This window comes from Oncorhynchus tshawytscha, linkage group LG09 (assembly GCF_018296145.1).
Source record: "Oncorhynchus tshawytscha isolate Ot180627B linkage group LG09, Otsh_v2.0, whole genome shotgun sequence".
NCBI classification, from domain to species: domain Eukaryota; kingdom Metazoa; phylum Chordata; class Actinopteri; order Salmoniformes; family Salmonidae; genus Oncorhynchus; species Oncorhynchus tshawytscha.
Window position 1 is genome coordinate 78,933,338 of NC_056437.1, and position 20,211 is coordinate 78,953,548.

The 20,211-nt window shown below is 42.1% G+C and overlaps 2 protein-coding genes across 3 annotated transcripts; both read left to right on the plus strand.

The window, feature by feature from the left end:
* The first annotated feature begins 1,599 nt into the window (after positions 1-1,599).
* On the plus strand, positions 1,600-11,795 carry LOC112258805 (aconitate hydratase, mitochondrial). The gene is made up of 16 exons (XM_024433400.2): positions 1,600-1,722; positions 3,261-3,403; positions 3,683-3,941; positions 4,487-4,579; positions 4,827-4,985; positions 5,121-5,271; positions 5,436-5,540; positions 5,692-5,783; positions 5,899-6,004; positions 6,225-6,382; positions 6,480-6,665; positions 6,759-7,037; positions 7,294-7,485; positions 7,603-7,735; positions 8,145-8,266; positions 8,386-11,795. The coding sequence occupies exons 1-16, from the start codon at positions 1,621-1,623 to the stop codon at positions 8,515-8,517; spliced, it is 2,412 nt and encodes an 803-aa protein (XP_024289168.2). The 5' UTR covers positions 1,600-1,620; the 3' UTR covers positions 8,518-11,795.
* Positions 11,796-13,267: 1,472 nt separating this feature from the next.
* On the plus strand, positions 13,268-20,057 carry LOC112258804 (DNA-directed RNA polymerase III subunit RPC8). 2 transcript variants are annotated; one of them, XM_024433398.2, is made up of 7 exons: positions 13,268-13,472; positions 13,741-13,855; positions 14,026-14,122; positions 16,209-16,295; positions 18,258-18,321; positions 18,535-18,751; positions 19,361-20,057. In XM_024433398.2, exons 2-7 carry the CDS (start codon positions 13,745-13,747, stop codon positions 19,409-19,411), a joined length of 627 nt encoding a protein of 208 aa, XP_024289166.1. In that variant the 5' UTR covers positions 13,268-13,472; positions 13,741-13,744; the 3' UTR covers positions 19,412-20,057. The 2 variants fall into 2 exon arrangements, with proteins under 2 accessions (XP_024289166.1, XP_024289165.1); XM_024433397.2 differs by having other exon boundaries at positions 13,269-13,468.
* The last annotated feature ends 154 nt before the right edge of the window (positions 20,058-20,211 follow it).

The window sequence follows — 20,211 nt, forward strand, 5'->3', positions numbered from 1 at the left end:
CAACCTTGCGCATTTATACTGGACTATTTCGCCCACACCCCCTGTTCTATGACGTTGGTCTGAATAGGGACTACTTTCTTGATACTTTTGTAATGTACACTATCAAATAAACTCATACACTCATAAGAGAGAATAGTCGACCCTCAGTAATAAGCCTATAGTTTCAAGAATAAGTAAATCATATGAAATAGGTTACGGGTAATTGAGGATTGCAAATTATGGTAGTTATGATTGAACATATTGGTATGAACAACGATGCTAAATAACAAAATGCATTTTCTTTATTTCTCCCCACCCATGAGCCACACAATTACATCCATGGCTCTACAAAACCAGAAAGCGAAATCCTAGTTTAGTTGGCGAGCGGATATTTGTAACTCCAAGTAAGTACTGTGCCATTGCTAAAAATATAAGCGGTGATAGCAACAGAGTCCCTATTGGCTGAGAAGGGGGAGGACCCGTATTTTATTGGGCTGCAAAAGGGTGTCCAGTCAGCAAGTAAGTGATATGACGTTTTGCAGGAGTTGTGGGTAATGTCGTTCCAAACATATTGCGTTATTTACAATATTTGCTTGAATTTCCCGCTGAGACTTGTTTTGGGAAATCATTCTGCAGATAAAATTACATAAGGCTGTAATGTTACCATGTAAGATTGGCAAGGTTTCTACTTTTTTTCTACTTTCTCCCCCAGAGTGAACCCTACTTTTCAAAAATTAAGAATTGTTTTCTAACTGTTGATATAATTTTTAATGTATTTTTATTTGATTTTATATGCTATATTTTTGAATATGCAACAACAATCTATAGCCACATAAAGAGAGTGATTGAAAAGGAAAATATTTGGACACATCATTGGTCCAGGACCAGGACAGGTACTGGAAGAAATATACTGAGTTACGAGTATTCTTAAAAGTAATTATTATAATTCGTTTTATAGATTCCAAGTTCTCTGTCAAAATACCTTCTTCAGGAACGTCATTATATGACTGCTGTGCCACATCAGTCATTGTCATCAGTGGTACTATGTAAATATGTCCAATTAATTTGCATCAGTAAAACTCATAGCCGGGAGGTAGCCTAATGGTGCTGCTGGTGTAGCGGCAGGTAGCCTAGTGGCTTGTCACCGAGTAGCTCGAATCCCCGAGCTGACAAGGTAAAAATCTCTCGTTCTGCCCATGAACAAGGCAGTTAACCCACTGTTCCTAGGCCGTCGTTGTAAATAATAAATTATTCTTCTCTGACTTGCCTAGTTAGGTAAAATAGAAAGTGCATCGACTGTACGCTAACTAGGCCTAGTTTATTATAGGGAGCTGATGACAACCTTACAGATAAGTACTAAACATCAATATTTAAATTATTGGAACCACTTTGATAATTATTGGAACCACTTTGATAATTATTGGAATCACTTTAATTATTGGAACCACTTTGATAATTATTGGAATCACTTTAATTATTGGAACCACTGATAATTATTGGAATCACTTTAATTATTGGAACCACTTTGATAATTGTATGGAAATATTATATTTTGACTTTGCGTTATTAGAGTGAGTCGTAAGGATTCACAGAGATATACACTTGTAGGCAGTTTTAACACACCTGTCAGGACAAAAAAAAATGGACGCGTTGAAATTAGGGTTCCTGACGTCACCTGACAGCAACACAGTTTTGTCAGTGAACAAAATGGCGTCCTACTGTATGACTGTCACTCGGCTTCGGGTAAGTACAACTTTATTTTATATTAATAAATATATTCAACACTATGCATCAAGTACAAATGCTCAGTTAAAAATGAATTACGAGATATTGTTGTCCACAACGATATTTTTTTAAATAATCAATATTGTAAACAATCCATTTTAGCGGCTTTGTCGTTTGGTCGCGGTGTCCCAGTAGACTGTTCACGTCACTAACTAGCGCTCCATGCAACGGCTAAAAGTTAGTCTGGGAAGTGTATAATTACGCTTTATCTATAATGCTGGTTTACAATACAATGTGTTGTCGAAATGCTATAAATTGGATACTTCAAATTGCACCAAATGTCCAGCTGTTAGCAAGGTGATTCAAGGTTACTGAAGTTAAGTGCGCACTTGTCTGATTTCCACGCCTAATAACAGATTTAGTAAAATCACGATGTCGGACAATGCGGCACCACATTTAGAAATTTAATTGAACATGATATGATCTTATAAAAACCTAATGAAATTATCTGAATGGACACTGTCCAATACTGTTCTGCTACGTCTTTAAAGATATTTGTCCAAGGGCCTGCTAATATGAGGTAGATTTATATTTGATTCGGCAAATTAACATTACTGATTTTTCTCAGTTGGTTGTGATATTCCATTTGCTTACGTCCTTTTTACTCTAGATCACTCATGTTAGACAGGCTGATTAACATCTTATTGAGGACGATTGGCTGTGTTGAAGATGCAATGTTGAAAATCATAACTAGGTTAGGCTACTTGAGCTGTCACAAAATTGTTGTGCCAATGTGTAGGGATTAGGTGTCTCCTTTAGGGCTAAACACTAATTGAACCAACAGTTAGGCTACTCATTCGAAACTTTAGGTGCTGTGTATTTGGGAAAATGAGTGACAAGTAGCTGGCTGACAGATTTACTTCGTGTAATGCAATGATCTAGTTTTTACTTTATTAGTCTTGCTGTCAGTCTCCATTGTGTCAGAGGTGATGGAACATAAGTCACATGGAGATCATGCAGATTGTAGATGAGTCATTTTATGGTGGCCTTGTTTTTTATTTATTTTTTTAAACCGTTTTATTTGATTTGGCTTTGGGATTCTTCAACCAGCATGAAAATCCATAATGTTGTCTGTCTGGGCCTCTCTGTTGATAATGCCAACATGTTTACTTGAAATGACCCCATAATAACAGAGCCTAACACTTTGAACATGAGTCAAGTGAAACTTTATCTTGTTCTCTGAGAGTATGAATCCTATATGTCTCTGTTTAAACTTTCTGTTCATTAGGCTATAGACTAGGTTGGGAAATTCAACTCTTACCCTACAAGGTCTGGAACCTGCTGGTTTTCTGATCTACCTGATAATTGCACCCACATGGTACAGTTATGAGAATGCAGTGGAACTGGCTTTGAGGTCTGGAGTTGAGTTTGAGGAGACTAGGTCCTATGTTTGCAATGATTAGGAACTTTAAAGCCCCTCTATCCTCTTCCATGATGATGAACATGTTTCCAAGTTTGATGTATCATTACTAAAAATGTACCCCCCTTTCCTTTAGCTTGTCCTTGGAGAAGGGGCAAGGCGTCTCCACGTTTCGGCAGCCTTTAATGCCAAAGCCAAGGTGGCCATGAGCCGCTTTGAGCCTGGCACCAGCATCAGCTATGAGAAGCTGCATGAGAACATCAACATTGTGCGCAAGAGGTCAGTAGCTACCTTTCCAACCTCACACCCAGCGCTCATCAGTGTTCCTCTGTTAATAACCACCACTACTACTACTACTATGACATGCCCATTACAACTGCTCACTAAATCCTTTGGCATGTTAGTGTGTAGACTTCTCATGTTCAGCAACACTGGCCACACTGAGCCAACTTCAGATTACAAAGCATTCCTCCTAGTGAGTTAACCTTTTTAAAATGTATTTTAGAAGTTAAATTCTAGCCACAGTGGCCTCCAATCCCCGCCCTCCTCTCACCTCAGGCTCAATCGCCCCCTCACCTTGTCGGAGAAGATTGTGTACGGTCACCTGGATGACCCTGTGGGGCAGGACATCGCCAGGGGCCGCACTTACTTGCGCCTGCGTCCGGACCGTGTGGCCATGCAAGATGCCACGGCCCAGATGGCTATGCTACAGTTCATCAGCAGCGGCCTGCCCAAGGTGGCCGTGCCCTCAACCATCCACTGTGACCACCTGATTGAGGCGCAGATCGGAGGGGTCGAGGATCTAAAGAGGGCCAAGGTCAGTAGGGAGCAGAGGAAACTCAAGGGCCTGTCCAGATGTTTTTGGGTTCCAGCTGATTTCTGTTAGCTGAGATTTAGGGTGTTCTACAGAGGGATCATCTTTTCCATGGTATCACAAGTTCCTAGGGGTAACCAAAAGTTTATTTAACCTTTATTTAACTAGGCAAGTCAGTTAAGAACAAATTCTTATTTACAATGACGGCCTACCATAAGTTTTGCATTGGGGCCAAGATGACCCAAATGAGAGTGAATGTTGGTTAACTGCTACACACACACACACACACACACACACACACACACACACACACAGCATCACCACATCACATGTTTTTCAGACAAAGCGAAGCCCTGAGGAATATTTAGCATGGGTGACACTTACTACATCCAATTCCAGAGGTCAACTTGAGGGACAGAGATTAAAGGGGAATTAAGGTCTGCAGCCAAATATGTGCTGTGAACGTTACATAAAGGGGACTACCAGCTGAAAATATATTCTCCTCAACTGACACCCCAAACTCTTCTCCCTGGTCCTTTTTAATCCAGGAAGTGAATCAGGAGGTTTACAACTTCCTGGCGACAGCTGGAGCCAAATATGGAGTTGGCTTCTGGAAACCAGGCTCTGGAATCATTCACCAGGTACTGGAACTAAACTGGTTAGATTGAGCTGCCATTGAGACTAATTTTGTATTTGAACAATATCCACTTCTGAACTTAGATGAACAACTAGATTGGAGCTCAGGAATACTGCTGTGAAACGTGTAGCAGAATATATTGTTCACTCGTGATATCAAACCTGTTATACATTCAGATCTCAATGTTATTGTGATCAATACTTCAAAGGATTGTTGTGCATTTGCTAACATATTTCACTTACCCTTGACAGATAATTCTAGAGAACTATGCCTACCCAGGAGTCCTGCTCATTGGCACAGACTCCCATACACCTAATGGGGGCGGCCTGGGCTCCATCTGCATCGGAGTGGGTGGTGCTGATGCTGTCGACGTCATGGCTGGTATCCCATGGGAGCTCAAGTGTCCCAATGTGAGCTGCATGACAGTGAACCACCTCACTACATTCCCTTCACCCACTCATGTATCTATCTCCTTCCTACATGTATTAAAAATAAAAAAAACAGACCTTTTACAAATGTAGTAATAACTCCATCCTCCCCATCAGGTGATTGGAGTAAAGCTGACTGGTAGTCTATCGGGCTGGACCTCTCCCAAGGATGTTATCTTGAAGGTGGCTGGTATCCTGACAGTGAAGGGGGGCACTGGAGCCATCGTGGAGTACCATGGCCCAGGCGTTGACTCCATTTCCTGCACCGGTGAGGCCAAAAGATAGTAAGGTTTACCTGAACTAGTGAGTAAACTACTCTATGCTGTTTGTTTTAGCACTGCTTGTTTCAGTTGTTTGTACAGTGGTTTGGTCTTCATTTGGTGCTAGTTTACATAGAAACTTGAAGTGACTTTTCCCACCTCCTGGTTGCAGGTATGGCAACTATCTGCAACATGGGAGCTGAAATTGGGGCCACCACCTCTGTTTTCCCCTACAACCACCGCATGAAGACTTACCTGAATAAGACTGGACGTGCAGGTTAGTACTCACAATAAGACATTCTGGAATATGTTTAAAGCCTGTTATTGCACAATATGTTCCGTGTCAGTCTCGCAGCCACTGATACACATACAGCATAGTCCCTTAGTGTTTTTGTTTTCTCTTTTGGACTTTTTCCATCTACTTCCAGACATTGCTGCCCTGGCTGACGAACATAAGGATGACTTGGTCCCTGACAAAGGCTGCAAGTACGACCATGTCATTGAGATCAACTTGAGTGAGGTGAGTCCACTCTGTTATTAGGCTGACATCCATTACTTGTATTTATATAATATATTTTCAAGAATTAGCATTGACAATGTGTGTTAACTGTTTGTCTGTCTTCTGTCCCTGGCAGCTGAAGCCCCATATCAACGGGCCCTTCACTCCTGACCTGGCCCACCCAGTGTCTGAGATTGGTGCTGTGGCTGAAAAGAACGGCTGGCCCTTGGAGGTCAAAGTGGGTCAGTATCAGCACCAGCAGTCACACGGTATCTTTAACACTCCCTTAAAAAGTATACATTTTGCTCTCTGTTAATATTAAAGGAAAGCCCTATAATAGGAAAGTACAGTAACATTTCATTATCATATATTTGCAGGCATATTTACATGACTGTTAAAATCACCTGCGTTTCTCCTATCTTTATTAACCTGATTTCCGGTGGTCCCTTGTGGTCCCACTAGGTCTGATTGGCAGCTGCACCAACTCCAGCTATGAGGATATGGGCCGTGCTGCTTCCCTGGCCAAGCAGGCCCTAGACAAAGGCCTGAAGTGCAAGGCTGCGTTCACAGTCACCCCCGGCTCTGAGCAGATCCGCGCCACCATCGAGAGGGATGGCTTTGTGAGTTCAAACCTTTTGGGAAAAATGTCCATTGCCAAACTAGTTGCTCTTTACTTGATTTGTAGGTACATTCTTATGTTTGTTTTTTCTCCTTCAGTCTAAGATCCTGAGGGATGTGGGTGGAGTGGTCCTTGCTAATGCTTGTGGACCCTGCATTGGCCAGTGGGACAGGAAGGATGTGAAGATGGGGGAGAAGAACACTATCGTCACCTCCTACAATAGGAACTTCACTTCCAGGAATGATGCCAACCCTGCCACTCATGCTTTTGTCACATCTCCTGAGGTACCAATAATTACAACACACACTTCTTATATTATGACGTCCACACTATGTCCCCCTGTAACTGCCTTAATAACCCTCTCTCTTCCTATACAGATTGTCACAGCCTTGGCCATCGCTGGTACCCTGAAGTTCGATCCTGAGACTGACTACCTCACTGCGGCCAATGGTGAGAAATTCAAGTTGGAGCCACCCAATGGGGACGAGCTGCCTGCCCGTGACTTTGACCCCGGCCAGGACACCTACCAACACCCCCCTGCCGAGAGCGGCTCTGTTATGGTGGACGTCAGCCCCACCAGCACCCGCCTGCAGCTGCTGGAGCCCTTTGACAAGTGGAACGGCAAGGACCTTGAGGACCTGCAAGTGCTGATCAAGGTGAGGGAAGGGGAGAGGTGTAGAGGGGATGTCAAGACAGCTATATGATGAGGAAGGCCTCTTCTCACTGTTTGGCTGAGTTCTATCCTCCACCAAGGATCATGGTTGGAATTGAGAGGCCTTCAACAGTGGCATTACATTCTAATTATTAGAGACTTAGAAACCACTGAGTTGGCAGATGGTTGTTCATGCATGTGGTGCCACATTTGGATGGCCATTTACCCTACGGTCTCTTTTCTTCCTTCCTGTTCTGCAGGTGAAAGGCAAGTGCACCACAGACCACATCAGCGCTGCTGGCCCCTGGCTCAAGTTTCGCGGTCACCTCGACAACATCTCCAACAACATGCTCATTGGAGCAATCAACATCGAGAACGACGCGGTGAACAAGATCAAGAACCGGCTGACGGGAGAGTACGGGGGCGTGCCTGACGTGGCTCGCCACTACAAGGTGTGACAGACAGTAACTGTCAGGAGAGGACCTATAGAGGCTGTTGGGCTATCCCAGAATGACAGTATTTAAATTAGAATCTGATTTTAAGAAATATTCCCTTTCTGCTCCCGCCAGGCTAACGGTCTGTCGTGGGTGGTTGTGGGGGATGACAACTACGGGGAGGGCTCGAGCAGAGAGCACGCAGCCCTGGAGCCCAGACACCTGGGAGGCAGGGTCATCCTCGTCAAGAGCTTTGCCAGGATCCATGGTACGCTTAGATGTTACATGTGGAGTCACCAAGAGAGAGGAGAGGTTATAGGGGTGTGGCGGGGAATGTGGGTGGGTAGCATGAGAGGAAAAGCTTTTGGTGGGAACCTGCTCAATCTAAGACTATTTCTGTTGAGACAGAGCTCATGTAGCTATCATGAGACCCATTGCACAAGAGGGGAAACGTGATTAGAAACAAGATCACCCACACACTTTGAATGTGCACATTGTTCTCTATGACCTTGACTTGGCATGTAATGGATCTGCCCCGCTGTGGTAGAAGGCCTCTCTGTTTACACAATGGAGCTCGATACGAGCCAATTCCCAAAGCTCCCTCTTGTTCCCCACTTTCTTTTTTTCTGTCTTGTTTTCTTTCTTTTCTCCTCATTGCCATTCTGTCCTCTTCTCAGAGACCAACCTGAAGAAGCAGGGCATGCTGCCCTTGACCTTTGCCGACCCCACCGACTATGACAAAATCCGCCCCGATGACAAGCTCTCCATCACAGGCCTCGCAACCTTTGCCCCCGGCAAGGTGAGTGTCATTGACCATTCAGCCATCCAAATTACTTCCCTCCATATAATGGGGATGGGACTTGGTAGTATGTGTATTTTACACGGATGCCTTACAGGCCAGCTGTCTTTCTCCTCTAGCCCCTGAAGGGAGTGGTGAAGCATGGTGACGGCAGCCAGGACATCATCACCCTGAACCACACCTTCAATGAGAACCAGGTCGAGTGGTTCCACGCCGGCAGCGCCCTCAACAGAATGAAGGAGCTTCAGTAACTGAAGGGACCCGGGGGGCGGAGGAGCACAGAGAGAGGCGGGCCTGAAGATACTGGGGGGGAGGGGCTGCACAGAGGTGGGAAATGGGCGGTAGCAGCCTGCCTAGCGTAAACACACCCCATGCCGCTGTACAGATGAAATGCTCACGCACACATACAGGATTACTGTCAAAGCTCTCCCCACAGACAGGTAGAGCTGTATACGCACAGACAAGCTCTGACATAACACACACAAGAACCCTTGTTTTTGTTTCAGCATAGCATTTAAGTGTTCCCGTTCTAGGCAGCACTGCTCCTGTTGGCAGTACTCTGTGTAATCACATTTGTCACGCTTTTTGCCATTGACTGTAATGCGGCAGTATTCAATTCATTCTTACCTCACAAACACACTGCTAGCTCTCCATATCTGGTCTGTAGCTTGAATCCTTCTCACATTCCTTTCCCTGTCATAGTTGTGTTAAGCTGTGTACCTGGACCTCCACTTGTTTCCTCCAACACAGACAGAGCTGGTTAACCCAGTTGTACATTTTAATTCACTGAATGTATCCTTCTCATTCCCAGGATTTGCAACTCTTGTTAGTTCAATATTACTGCTAGTGAAGATGAATGTGAATATTTGTTTTGTTAAGTCCACCATAGTTCTAGTGGGCCTCAGGAGCTGCACATTTTTCCTGTGACTGACCTGAATTGATCTGTTTTAGTCATTGATTAGAGAGCAAGTAGCCTAACCTGGTTACCCAGGCCTAATAACTGTTCACAGAGTAGACTAAAGGCATCAATGGAACCATTAGATTATGTGGCCCCAGGACCAGGTTGTAGTGACAAGGTCAATCCTTCTACAGAGTGTAGTGTAATCATTTACTTTTTTTTGTAGGGTTTTCCTTTTCTGGCATTTCTCTTAACCCATGGAATTTGGGGTACTGTTTGTCACTCCTTTGGATTCCACACTTTAAATCTCTACTGCTGTTTCCTCCACATGCTCCATTTGTTTCTACTTGAGGGCTATTGCATGAAGTTATTAGATCCTAGCAGCCCTTTTCTATGTGTCTCTGTAGGTGGGAGTAAAATGCTACAGACTGCTGTGTTGTACTCGTCTTGCCATTACTTTCCATGTGCGTGTCCATATATGTTAGCTAGCTAATCAGACCATTGCCTGTCCATATCCCTGTCTGGCTTTGTGCTGCTCCTCTGTCCTTGCTAATACCAGGGCTCCATGCACAGCTTGAGGGGACCTCTTCTTACAAAATGAACGCACAATCTAGTTTCCAGACTGCGGTACACTAGCGCTATATCTAGTAGTATTGTAGACACTCATCCACGCTTTCACTTATACATCGCAAATGCTGCACTCCATAGCATCTTAAAGCAAGGATGTGATTTTTCATTTGAAATAACAGGATACAAATGTAATTTGAGAAATGTATACCATTATCTGATTCAAGTTATTACATTTGGCTAAAACTCTTGCCATTTTGTATCTACATGTTGCCACTTAAATGGTACATTGTGTTTGAGGATATTGCAGCTAAGTCTTTAAGTGTGACTGTTTTAAGTTGGCTTTGGGGGGGGGGGGGCATGACCACCTATTCATTGCATTTGTTGTCTTGTCACTAAGGACTAATTTACTTTATAACTTAATTTAATCAAAGTATTCATGGGATTACTTTGGATTGGCTACTTCCATTAAATCCTTTGATTATGGAGCCAAGATGATTAATGTTGCTATCAAATCAACATTTATTTTCATGTCAGTTTATTTTGCTTGTCAGTGATGAACTGAAGCGCTAACTGTCTCAGTTTTTGTAGTTGCAGTAGGGTGTAATGAAAGTAGAAATGCAATGCCTATTTTTGTCCACTAGCATATTGACTTCAGTGACAATATATTCAGATGAATGGCAATAGCTCTGTCAAACCCAAATGTATTTAAAGGAACTTGTTTTGGGCCTGTGTGTAAATGTGATATAGAGGTGTACATATGCACTATATTATAAAATGGAGAGAGGGTGGGCAGTAGCTGCCTGGTTGAATGCAGAGCCTTTCATTCTCTGATAAACCCACTGTATCAAACTAATCATTTAATCTCCCATCAATTATCTTTTGTTAATCTGAAGCCTAAAATAGTTTTTCCATTTCCCCCCCTCTCCAATCTAAGGGTTTCACAACTTGTCAAATGAATTAACAGGTGGTTGGAGGTTTTAAATTAAAGGTAAATTGTTGTTGAAGCACTAAAGTAGGGTTGTACTGTACGTCTCAATGTTTTGTCGGTCTTGGTGCTGTGCAGTGGTCCGTCTTTGTATGTTGCTCCCAGGTGAATGTTGGAGTTGTCAATGTAAAGGGAGAGACTGGTCAGGTGAGACATGCCTAGGTTTTGTTTTAAAGTTATTTGATGCAGATGAAGGAACCCTTGATTCGAAACAGGATTGGCTCCAGATCGTTGCAACTTTAACCCATGTTGTATGCGGTTTAGAGCACATTAACCAACTTGTTATACTAGTTTGTCATTTGCTTAACCTTAGCAAAGTTAACATACTGCTGATGAATTCTCTGGTCTGTCTACTGAAGTTAATTGCCAAAGATGCCTCATGAAAATGCTCCATTACATACTAAAACAAACATAAGTGTTGTTACAAAGGTTTGCCATTCTGTTTAATTTCTTCATGTCTATGAACCCCATGTTTGAGTATGAAGATGACCAGTGTAATGCCAGCAGCATTTAAGTTTGTTTGTTGTGTATTTTAAAAAGAAATTCATACAGTCTTAAATTCCCAAGTATTTAATGCAGTCTCTAAATGGAACCATTCCTTTGCATTGTAATTCATAAGAATAACAGCCACCCGTGAAGCAGTATGCAATATACAGTATGTTGATCCCTGGTTTAAATCGGAGTTTCTGAAATGCTACTGTGACATGACAAAGCAAATGCTTAGTTGTACTCTGTAAGTTGTCTTCAGGAAATCCAAAACCTGAACTGCTTTGTTTTATTGGCCTAGCTATTTATTTCCATTTAGAAACACTGTCAATGATTGACTTCATAAGAATGCAAATTTTGTTCGGACACTGCAAACAATTAAATGTAGAAACCCATTGACAGGCTTTATTTAATGTAATCTCAAGTGGTGAATTCCGCTTCATGGATTTTCTGTATTTGTTTTGATTTTAAAGTTGGTTTTGTATTAGGTGATTTGAATGCTTGCAGTTTCATAGCGTGCGAGATTTAAAAAGAGATTTTAGGATATTTCATGTGGTAAATTCATATTTAATAAAGATGAATAAAATCTTTGTTCTAATTTTTATTTTTTGCAAGTTTAATTAGATTTAATTCAGCACTTTTATAGTTACTGTACAAGTAATACAGTTAAAATACTACACAATTCAGCACTGTGAATATAGTATCCCTTAGCCATAATAGAGGCGGTTTCCCGGACACAGATTGAGCCTAGTCCTGGATGAAGTACTTTCAATGGCTATTTTCAGTCCATGACTAGGCTAAACCTGTGTCTGGGTTTTTCCATTACAGCACCATTGTGTTGCCAGTGAATATGTTAATGTAGACTCTAGTGTTATTTTTTTTCGAGCAGGGCTGTGGAATTGGAAACATAAGTCTGAGCCTTTTTGGTGAAAAACTGAGGCAAGTGTCGAGTGGAAATATGCAATTATGGTGCTTTTCGAATGAGACTTAACCCCACACTAGAGATCTTCACGGGTCCTAAAAGTTGGACCCAGACCCAAGTCCAATTTCCCCCTTTTCTCCCCAATTTTGCGAAATCCAATCTTGTTCCATCACTGCAACTACACTATAAACTTGGGAGAGGCGAAGGTCGGGAGCCGTGCATCCTCCAAAACACGACCTTGCCAAACCCCTCTCCCTCTTGACACACTGCTCGCGTAACTCGGAAGCCAGCCGCACCAATGTGTCGGACGAAACACAGTTCAACTGGCGATTGTAGTCAACTTGCAGGCAGCTGACCTGCCACAAGGAGTCGCTAGAGTGCGAAGGGACAAGGAAATCCCAGCCAGCCAAACCCTCTCCGAACCCGGACGACGCTGGGCCAATTGTGCCTGTGCAGTGCCTTAGACCGCTGCACCACTCGGAATGCCCAAACACATTTTTTAAAGGGTGACCCTCACCTGAATGGACCCGAGAACAATTTAACCTGAATGGGCCCAATGACAACCAGACCTAGAGACAAATTTCGGGTTCAATCGAACCCATGAAAACCTCTACCCCCACACCAGTTGGTTGCCAGTGTTTTATGTTTAATGTAAGCTCCAGTGTAATTGTGATTCCTTCAGGAGTGTGACACTAAAGACGGGGTGAGCAGAATCAACAACCTCTGCGTCATTCAAGATGGTTGATTTGTGAGAAGGTGCTGAAGTTCACAGTTAGCCAGTGTTATGTAAAACAGACAAGTCTGAGTCTTTTGGGTAAACAACCAGGGTAAATCCTCAAGGGAAACTCACTATGCATGTGTTACATACATACATACAGAGGAAACTGCATGACTGAGCATAAGGACAAATAATGTGTATCTCAATAGTATTAAAAAGTGGCCTCCTTTCTGTGTGTCCTTTTCTACACTATGTTGAAGAACTGGGCAGGTGAGAACAAATGTATGAGTTCTCAAATCAGTAGACCAGATAAGGAAAGGAGACCAGAGGAGGAAGCCAAGAACTTTGACGAACAAAATAATCAAATAAAATGTCAGCAAAAAAATGAAGCGTTCTGTGCCTTTAAGATTGCGACCTGCCGTAAACGGTAATGTAGTAAATCAATAACACGTGTAAAAAAAGAGAAGATTTTATGAAGCTAGCGACACGAAGATGAGGATTTTGGTGTCAATTTATCTATGATACCAGTATTTATTCAAACTAATACGATGTTGGTCCTTGCAATGGAAGATACATTGTCAGAATTTTAATAATTTGAGTAGTTTAAAGGATTCAAAGGAAAAGTAGGTAACGTTAACAGTTTCAGGACAGTGATGCTTTGTTAGCTAACTAGGGAGATAACATGTTTCTTGGTGAAATTGTTATACGTTACTAGCTACATTGTTTCATTACACTGTAACAATGGAATTTAATATGATAAAGTAGCTGGTAAATGTACCTGTGCGATAGTACTTTAACATATTGCAGACTTACTGTCATACCACCCTGTCTGAAAGGTAATTGTTCTGTGATTTCATAGCTACTGTATATTGTTTCTTGTTTTTCCTCGGACCAGAATCATGTTCGTGGCAGTGGAGATGGTTGACACTGTCAGAATCCCCCCATGGAATTTCCAGCGGCAGTTCAATGAAGCCATAGCCGAAGAACTCAACAAGAAATTGGCCAATAAGGTGAGAGGATGCAGTACCAAAGATACTGTAACCTACTCCCCTATTCATCAGTGGACAGGGGTTCTGTATATTGTTTTGCTTTGTTTAGCCTAACACAATTGTGACATTGTAGTCTTGTTAACTTATCTGCTTTATTTATGTTTGGCTGTTCTTTAACTGCATCTCGACAGGTGGTTTACCAGGTTGGCCTCTGTATCTGTTTGTATGACATCACAAAACTGGAGGATTCCTACATATTCCCAGGTGATGGAGCTTCCCACACCAAAGGTAAGGAAATTACAATTTGTGACAGATTTTCATGTGAATATTTAAAAATCAGCATAAAAATATTTTGCACATTTTCCCGGCAGAGGTGGGTTTCCATCAAACGGACTTGTTGCAGATAAAAAGCTGTGCGATGACGGTGCACATAAAAAGCCCTTTTGTGCTTACATTTCTTTGTACTGAATAAAAAAAAAATGGAAGTTCGATGTTTCCATTGCATTTTCAACTCGACCGATGGTTTTGTTACAAACTGTTACAATTAATAGCAAACGTGCTCAATCTGGTTTTGGCGCATGCTCTCTAGACAACAGTTCACTTATAAAGTTGACAGAGTAGGTTATATGATGAGATGTGGATAAAGCCAAACATGGATCATGTCACTAGCAATCAAATAATACCCTCAATATTTATTGGACATTTGCAAGCTTACAGTGTACTTAAAGGGCCAGTACAGCCATTTGTATCGTAATATCAAATCATTTCACCAGGCAGGCCAAAAATCCATCCCACCAAAACAGGCTGAAATTTCAGGTTGTCTTTTCAAACAGCGCTTACAATAACAGGGCATTATCATTATTTTCAATTTCAGTATTATTCCAACCTTATAGTATGTAAATATATATAAAACACAGGGAAATTGCAGTTTTGACTGCACTGGGCCTTTAACCACCATTTATTTAATCTGCCTATTAACTACATGCTTTTCCATGGCATAGTGGTAGTAGGCTACAACGTAACATATCATTGCGTGACTCCAAGTTAACCATGACAAGATGGTTAATATATCAATAGTTGCAGCGTTTCGACCATGATTATTGCATAATCTTTCACAGGCAAAAAAAATATCCACCCTTGTTCTAGTGTATTTTGTGTTGACATTTTGCCCTCAAATGTGCTGTTTCTATCAGGCCTGCTGTGAGTTTATTTTTTTAATGTGTAATTCATCTGCATGAAATGGTTGGATGGAAACCTGCTTAATGTTGCTGATAGGCCTACATGTTTCATATGAATATTGATTTGCAGGTAACAAGTGAATACATTATTTTAGGATTGAGCCCACAAATGTATTCACTTGTTACATGCAAATCAATATTCATGCAATAATCGTGATCAAAACACAGCAAAATAATTCAAATTAAATCAAAACGGCACTGGTCCAATAAACGTGTTTATTTTTAAACGCTCCGCATGGAATTATTAGGTTGTCTTATCTAAGGTAGAAAAAATACAGGTTAGGATAGACTACGTAATAATTCCATGTGGAGCGTTTCGAAAATAATCACATTCATTGGACCAGTGCCGTTTTTATTTTATTTGTATTACTTTTTTGTTTTACCTTTTTCATTTAACTAGGTAAGTCAGTTAAGAAAATTCTTATTTACAATGACTGCCTAGGAACAGTGTGTTAACTGCCTTGTTCAGGGGCAGAATGACAGATTTTTACCTTGTCAGCTCGGGGATTCGATCTAGCAACATAATCGGTTACTAGCTAGGTGTCAGAAGCAGCAGGTTCACCATCCTTTCTCCCCTGCCTCTGGAATGGTTGAAGTCTGGGAGAATGTTGGACTACCTAACTAACATTCTTGATCCTGCTCGTTTGATCCTGATCTTATTCCAAATGCTCACACGGACGTTTTCCAATTCAGTCTAACAAATAATGGCTTATTACCAAAGCGGTATTGTAAACGCATTGTGGCCGATGTGTGTGATTGTTTGCAGACTTTTTTTTCCCAGCTTTGACCGTGCTACTGACTATAGTGGTGGCGCTCGAGCTTGCGCATGCACATTTAGTTAACACAACATTCTAGAATAGAATTTTGTTATTTGACACATCAAATTAAAAGCTTAATTGACGTGTATCTTTTTTGACACGTAAAGACCCAAAAGGCATTCCATATGTTAAAGAAGTAGCTCCACCTTGCCCTCTGATAGGTTAGGTGGAACTTTCACCACATTGCACCATATTACTATCAGATCAGATCTACACAAGTGCCTGGAGGTCACGGCCTAGGATGTTTCTGGGCAGGGACTTTCTCTTAGGACTGACTGTCCATTTTGATGTGAACTTATCTTTTCCCTACTCTGTTAGTCCACTTCAGGTATGTTGTGTTCCACCCTTTCTTGGATGAGATTCTTGTTGGAAAGATCAAATACTGCAGTCAAGAAGGAGTACATGGTGAGAGAAACACCTCATCTTTCCCCCACCTTCCAGTTTTCTCCCCACCCATCTGAATGTTAAGTCCTAGTAGCCTATATGTCCATAACGCATATACAGTTGAAGTCGGAAGTTTACATACACCTTATCGAAATACATTTAAACTGTTTTTCACAATTCCTGACATTTAATCCTAGTGAAAATTCCCTGTCTAAGGTCAATTAGGATCACCACTTTATTATAAGAATGTGAAATGTCAGAATAATAGTAGTGTGATTTATTTCAGCTTTTATTTCTTTCATCACATTCCCAGTGGGTCAGAAGTTTACGTACACTCAATTAGTATTTGGTAGCATTGCCTTTAAATTGTTTAACTTGGGTCAAATGTTTCAGGTAGCCTTCCACAAGCTTCTCACAATAAGAATGTTGTCCCATTCCTCCTGACAGAGCTGGTGTAACTGAGTCAGGTTTGTAGGCCTTGCTCGCACACGCTTTTTCAGTTCTGCCCACTAATGTTCTATAGGATTGAGGTAAGGGCTTTGTGATGGCCACTCCAATACCTTGACATTGTTGTACTTAAGCCATTTTGCCACAACTTTGGAAGAATGCTTGGGGTTATTGCCTGTTTGGAAGACCCATTTGCGACCAAGCTTTAACTTCCTGGCTGATGTCTTGAGATGTTGCTTCAATATATCCACATCATTTTCCGTCCTCATGATGCCATCTATTTTGTGAAGTGCACCAGTCCCTCCTGCAGCAAGCACCCCCACAACACGATGCTGCTACCCCTGTGCTTCACGGTTGGGATGGTGTTCTTCGGCTTGCAAGCCTCCCCCTTTTCCCTCCAAACATAACGATGGTCATTATGGCCAAACAGTTCTATTTTTGTTTCATCAGACCAGAGGACATTTCTCCAAAACGTACAGTCTTTGTCCCCATGTGCAGTTTCAAACCATAGCCTGGCATTTATATGGTGGTTTTGGAGCAGTGGCTTCTTCCTTGCTGAGTGGCCTTTTAGGTTATGTCGATATAGGACTCGTTTTACTGTGGCTATAGAGTCTTTTGTACCTGTTTCCTCCAGCATTTTCTCAAGGTCCTTTGCTGTTGTTCTGGGATTGATTTGCACTTTTCGCACCAAAGTACGTTCATCTCTAGGAGACAGAACGCGTCTCCTTCCTGAGCGGTATGACTGCTGCATGGTCCCAAGGGGTTTATACTTGCGTACTATTGTTTGAACAGATGAATGTGGTACCTTCAGGTGTTTGAAATTTGCTCCCAAGGCTGAATCAGACTTGTGGAGGTATACAATTATTTTTCTGAGGTCTTGGCTGATTTCTTTTGATTTTCCCATGATGTCAAGTGAAGAGGCACTGAGTTTGAAGGTAGGCCTCCAATAAGGCTAATTGACATAATTTGAGTCAATCAGAAGCTTCTAAAGCCATGACATAATTTTCTGGAATTTTCCAAGCTGTTGAATGGCACAGTCAACTTAGTGTATGTACATTTCTGTCCCACTGGAATTGTGATACAGTGAAATAATCTGTCTGTAAACAATTGTTGGAAAAATTCTTGTCATGCACAAAGTAGATGTCCTAACCCACTTTCCAAAACTATAGTTTGTTCTAAATACATTTGTGGAGTGGTTGAAAAACAAGTTTTAATGACTCCAACCTAAGTGTTTGTTAACTTCCGACTTCAACTGTACCTATGTCTATTCTTGACTAATAGGCCTCATCGTGTCAAAATAAGAACACTTGAACATGCTGTTATTTGCTGATACACTAATTTGGGTCAGATGCTTTTTATACACCGCCGTCACAGCCCCAGAGGAGTCTGTACACACTGCAGTGTGATTTCTACTGACCCCGTCTCTCTCAATGCATAAAGTGGATCAACAGGGAGAATGTCTCAGTATGAAGTATAAAATTGATGTGGCAGTCTGTCTGTATAGATTTGTTCACAATGCCATATTTTGTTTCACAGTCAGCCTAGGATTCTTTGATGACATCGTCATTCCCCCAGAGTCCCTACAGCAGCCTGCAAAATTGTATCCTGCCCAGTGATGTGTTTTTGTGTATTTCTTACCAATGTGCACATTGACAATTGTGGCTTAAAGCTGAGTTGATGGCTCTGGAATACAATCATGTAAATGTTAATTCAACTCCTCATGTTGATAGCTATCTGATAGACATTTTAGTTTACCTGTAAAAGCTGCTGAAAATAAAGCAATCCAGCAAGCACTCCTTGACTGCTGCCTCAGCGACGAAGCGGAGCAGGTGTGGGTGTGGGAGTATGAGACAGACGAAGGGGCCCATGACCTCTACATGGACCAAGGTGAGGACATCCGCTTCCGGATCACAGATGAAGTCTTCTTGGACACGTCGCCCACAGGCCCTTCTGCCGCAGCAACCAACACCCCTGCAGCTCCAGGAGCAGAGGAGGGTGGCCAGAAGAAAGAGGCCCCTTACACACTGCTAGTAAGAAGGCGCTCACTGATATAACACAGACTTATTTTTACTATTGTTGTGAATTTAATAATTTCAGTATCCATATACAGTATATGTGACTGAGTTAAATGGTACCGGTAAGCTCACTCAAAACGTCCAGTGACCAAGTATTGGATGTTTGATCAGGACTATAATTCACTGGACGAATTCTCCTGATGACCTGGATGGAATTATGTGATCTTTCCTTAACCCATAGGAAGACCCACCCAGTTGACTACTTCAACATTTTTACAGTCCTCAATGACGCTGCCCATGCTGAAACAAGCTTTGGGGCACTGGAGCTGTCTATCTAAGTCTATGGTGATGGTGCTGCCAAATTGGTACCTTTTGGGTAGTGCAACTGGTTAGTGCTTTTTCAAGCAGTCACTTGTGCGTGTGAAGCAAAGGACCACTTGTTCGAGAAGGCAAAACTGTTAGCAGCACAGTGATGTCCGTCACATAGGTGTACTTCTGGTTTACATCATACATCCTTATTACAAATGACTATTTTAAGGTATTTTTCAATACTATAAGTCAGTTCTTTTTTCTAATAATGGCCTTAATTAATTCCACCCCTTCCCTCCCTTTCTTGTGTATCAGGGTACCATTAGCGAGCCAGGCTTGGGCCTCCTGTCCTGGTGGAACAGCTAGCGAAATGAGAGACCATTACAGTAGAGAAAACAGGGGAGACTGCTGTCAAGTATTCATCCCAGCTGATGGACATACACCTTCTTTTTGGACTCTTCTCAGTCACTCCTCCCAGGTTGTGACTTTAACACTGGAGAAACATGCCTCTGTTAAGTGTCCTCAAGGCTAATAGACACAGAACTGTGGGCTCAAGTAGAGGAGCCAGGATTCCCATAATAGGAACTGCCCTATCTGCCTTCATAATGGCAGACCCAAGGACAAGGGACCAGTAGCAAGGATTTCTAATAGAGCACACAGGCCGGGGACGTGGAGAACTGTCTCACTTGCAAAGCTGTAGATCCACTTCCCCCTGTATATTGTAAATACTACCACCATAACTGTTAGCAGTTACACCCGGTGCACATGACTGTAAGAAAGACTGATTAAAGGTCCCCAATTGGCCTATTTAGTGTCACCATGTAAGTCTGAGTGTTCAGTTGAACAAATAATGGAGTGAGTGTGCCTAAATATACAGTTGTGTGTTGTCTTTGTGACCAGTATAATGTTTCCTCAGTGATCATTTTTGTTTGCATGATTTTGAGTTGGGTTATTTAAGCAATAAGGCCCAAGGACGTGATGGTATATGGCTAGTATACCACGGCTAAGGGCTGTTCTTAGGCACAACGCATCGCAGAGTGCCTGGACACAGCCCTTAGCCGTGGCATATTGGCCATATATCACAAACCCCTGAGGTTTCTTGTTGCTGTTATAAACTGGTTACCAACAGTAATTAGAGCAATACAAATACATGTTTTGTCATACCT

Bases quoted from the DNA above. Each gene is read 5' to 3' on its own strand.
- LOC112258805 (XM_024433400.2), top strand. From the start codon at position 1,621: ATGGACGCGTTGAAATTAGGGTTCCTGACGTCACCTGACAGCAACACA. The intron at 4,986-5,120 runs GTGAGCTGCATG...CCTCCCCATCAG, and splicing joins GGGAGCTCAAGTGTCCCAAT to GTGATTGGAGTAAAGCTGAC. The intron at 5,784-5,898 runs GTGAGTCCACTC...TGTCCCTGGCAG, and splicing joins TTGAGATCAACTTGAGTGAG to CTGAAGCCCCATATCAACGG.
- LOC112258804 (XM_024433398.2), top strand. From the start codon at position 13,745: ATGTTCGTGGCAGTGGAGATGGTTGACACTGTCAGAATCCCCCCATGG. The intron at 13,856-14,025 runs GTGAGAGGATGC...GCATCTCGACAG, and splicing joins ACAAGAAATTGGCCAATAAG to GTGGTTTACCAGGTTGGCCT. The intron at 18,322-18,534 runs GTATCCTGCCCA...CTGCTGCCTCAG, and splicing joins CTACAGCAGCCTGCAAAATT to CGACGAAGCGGAGCAGGTGT.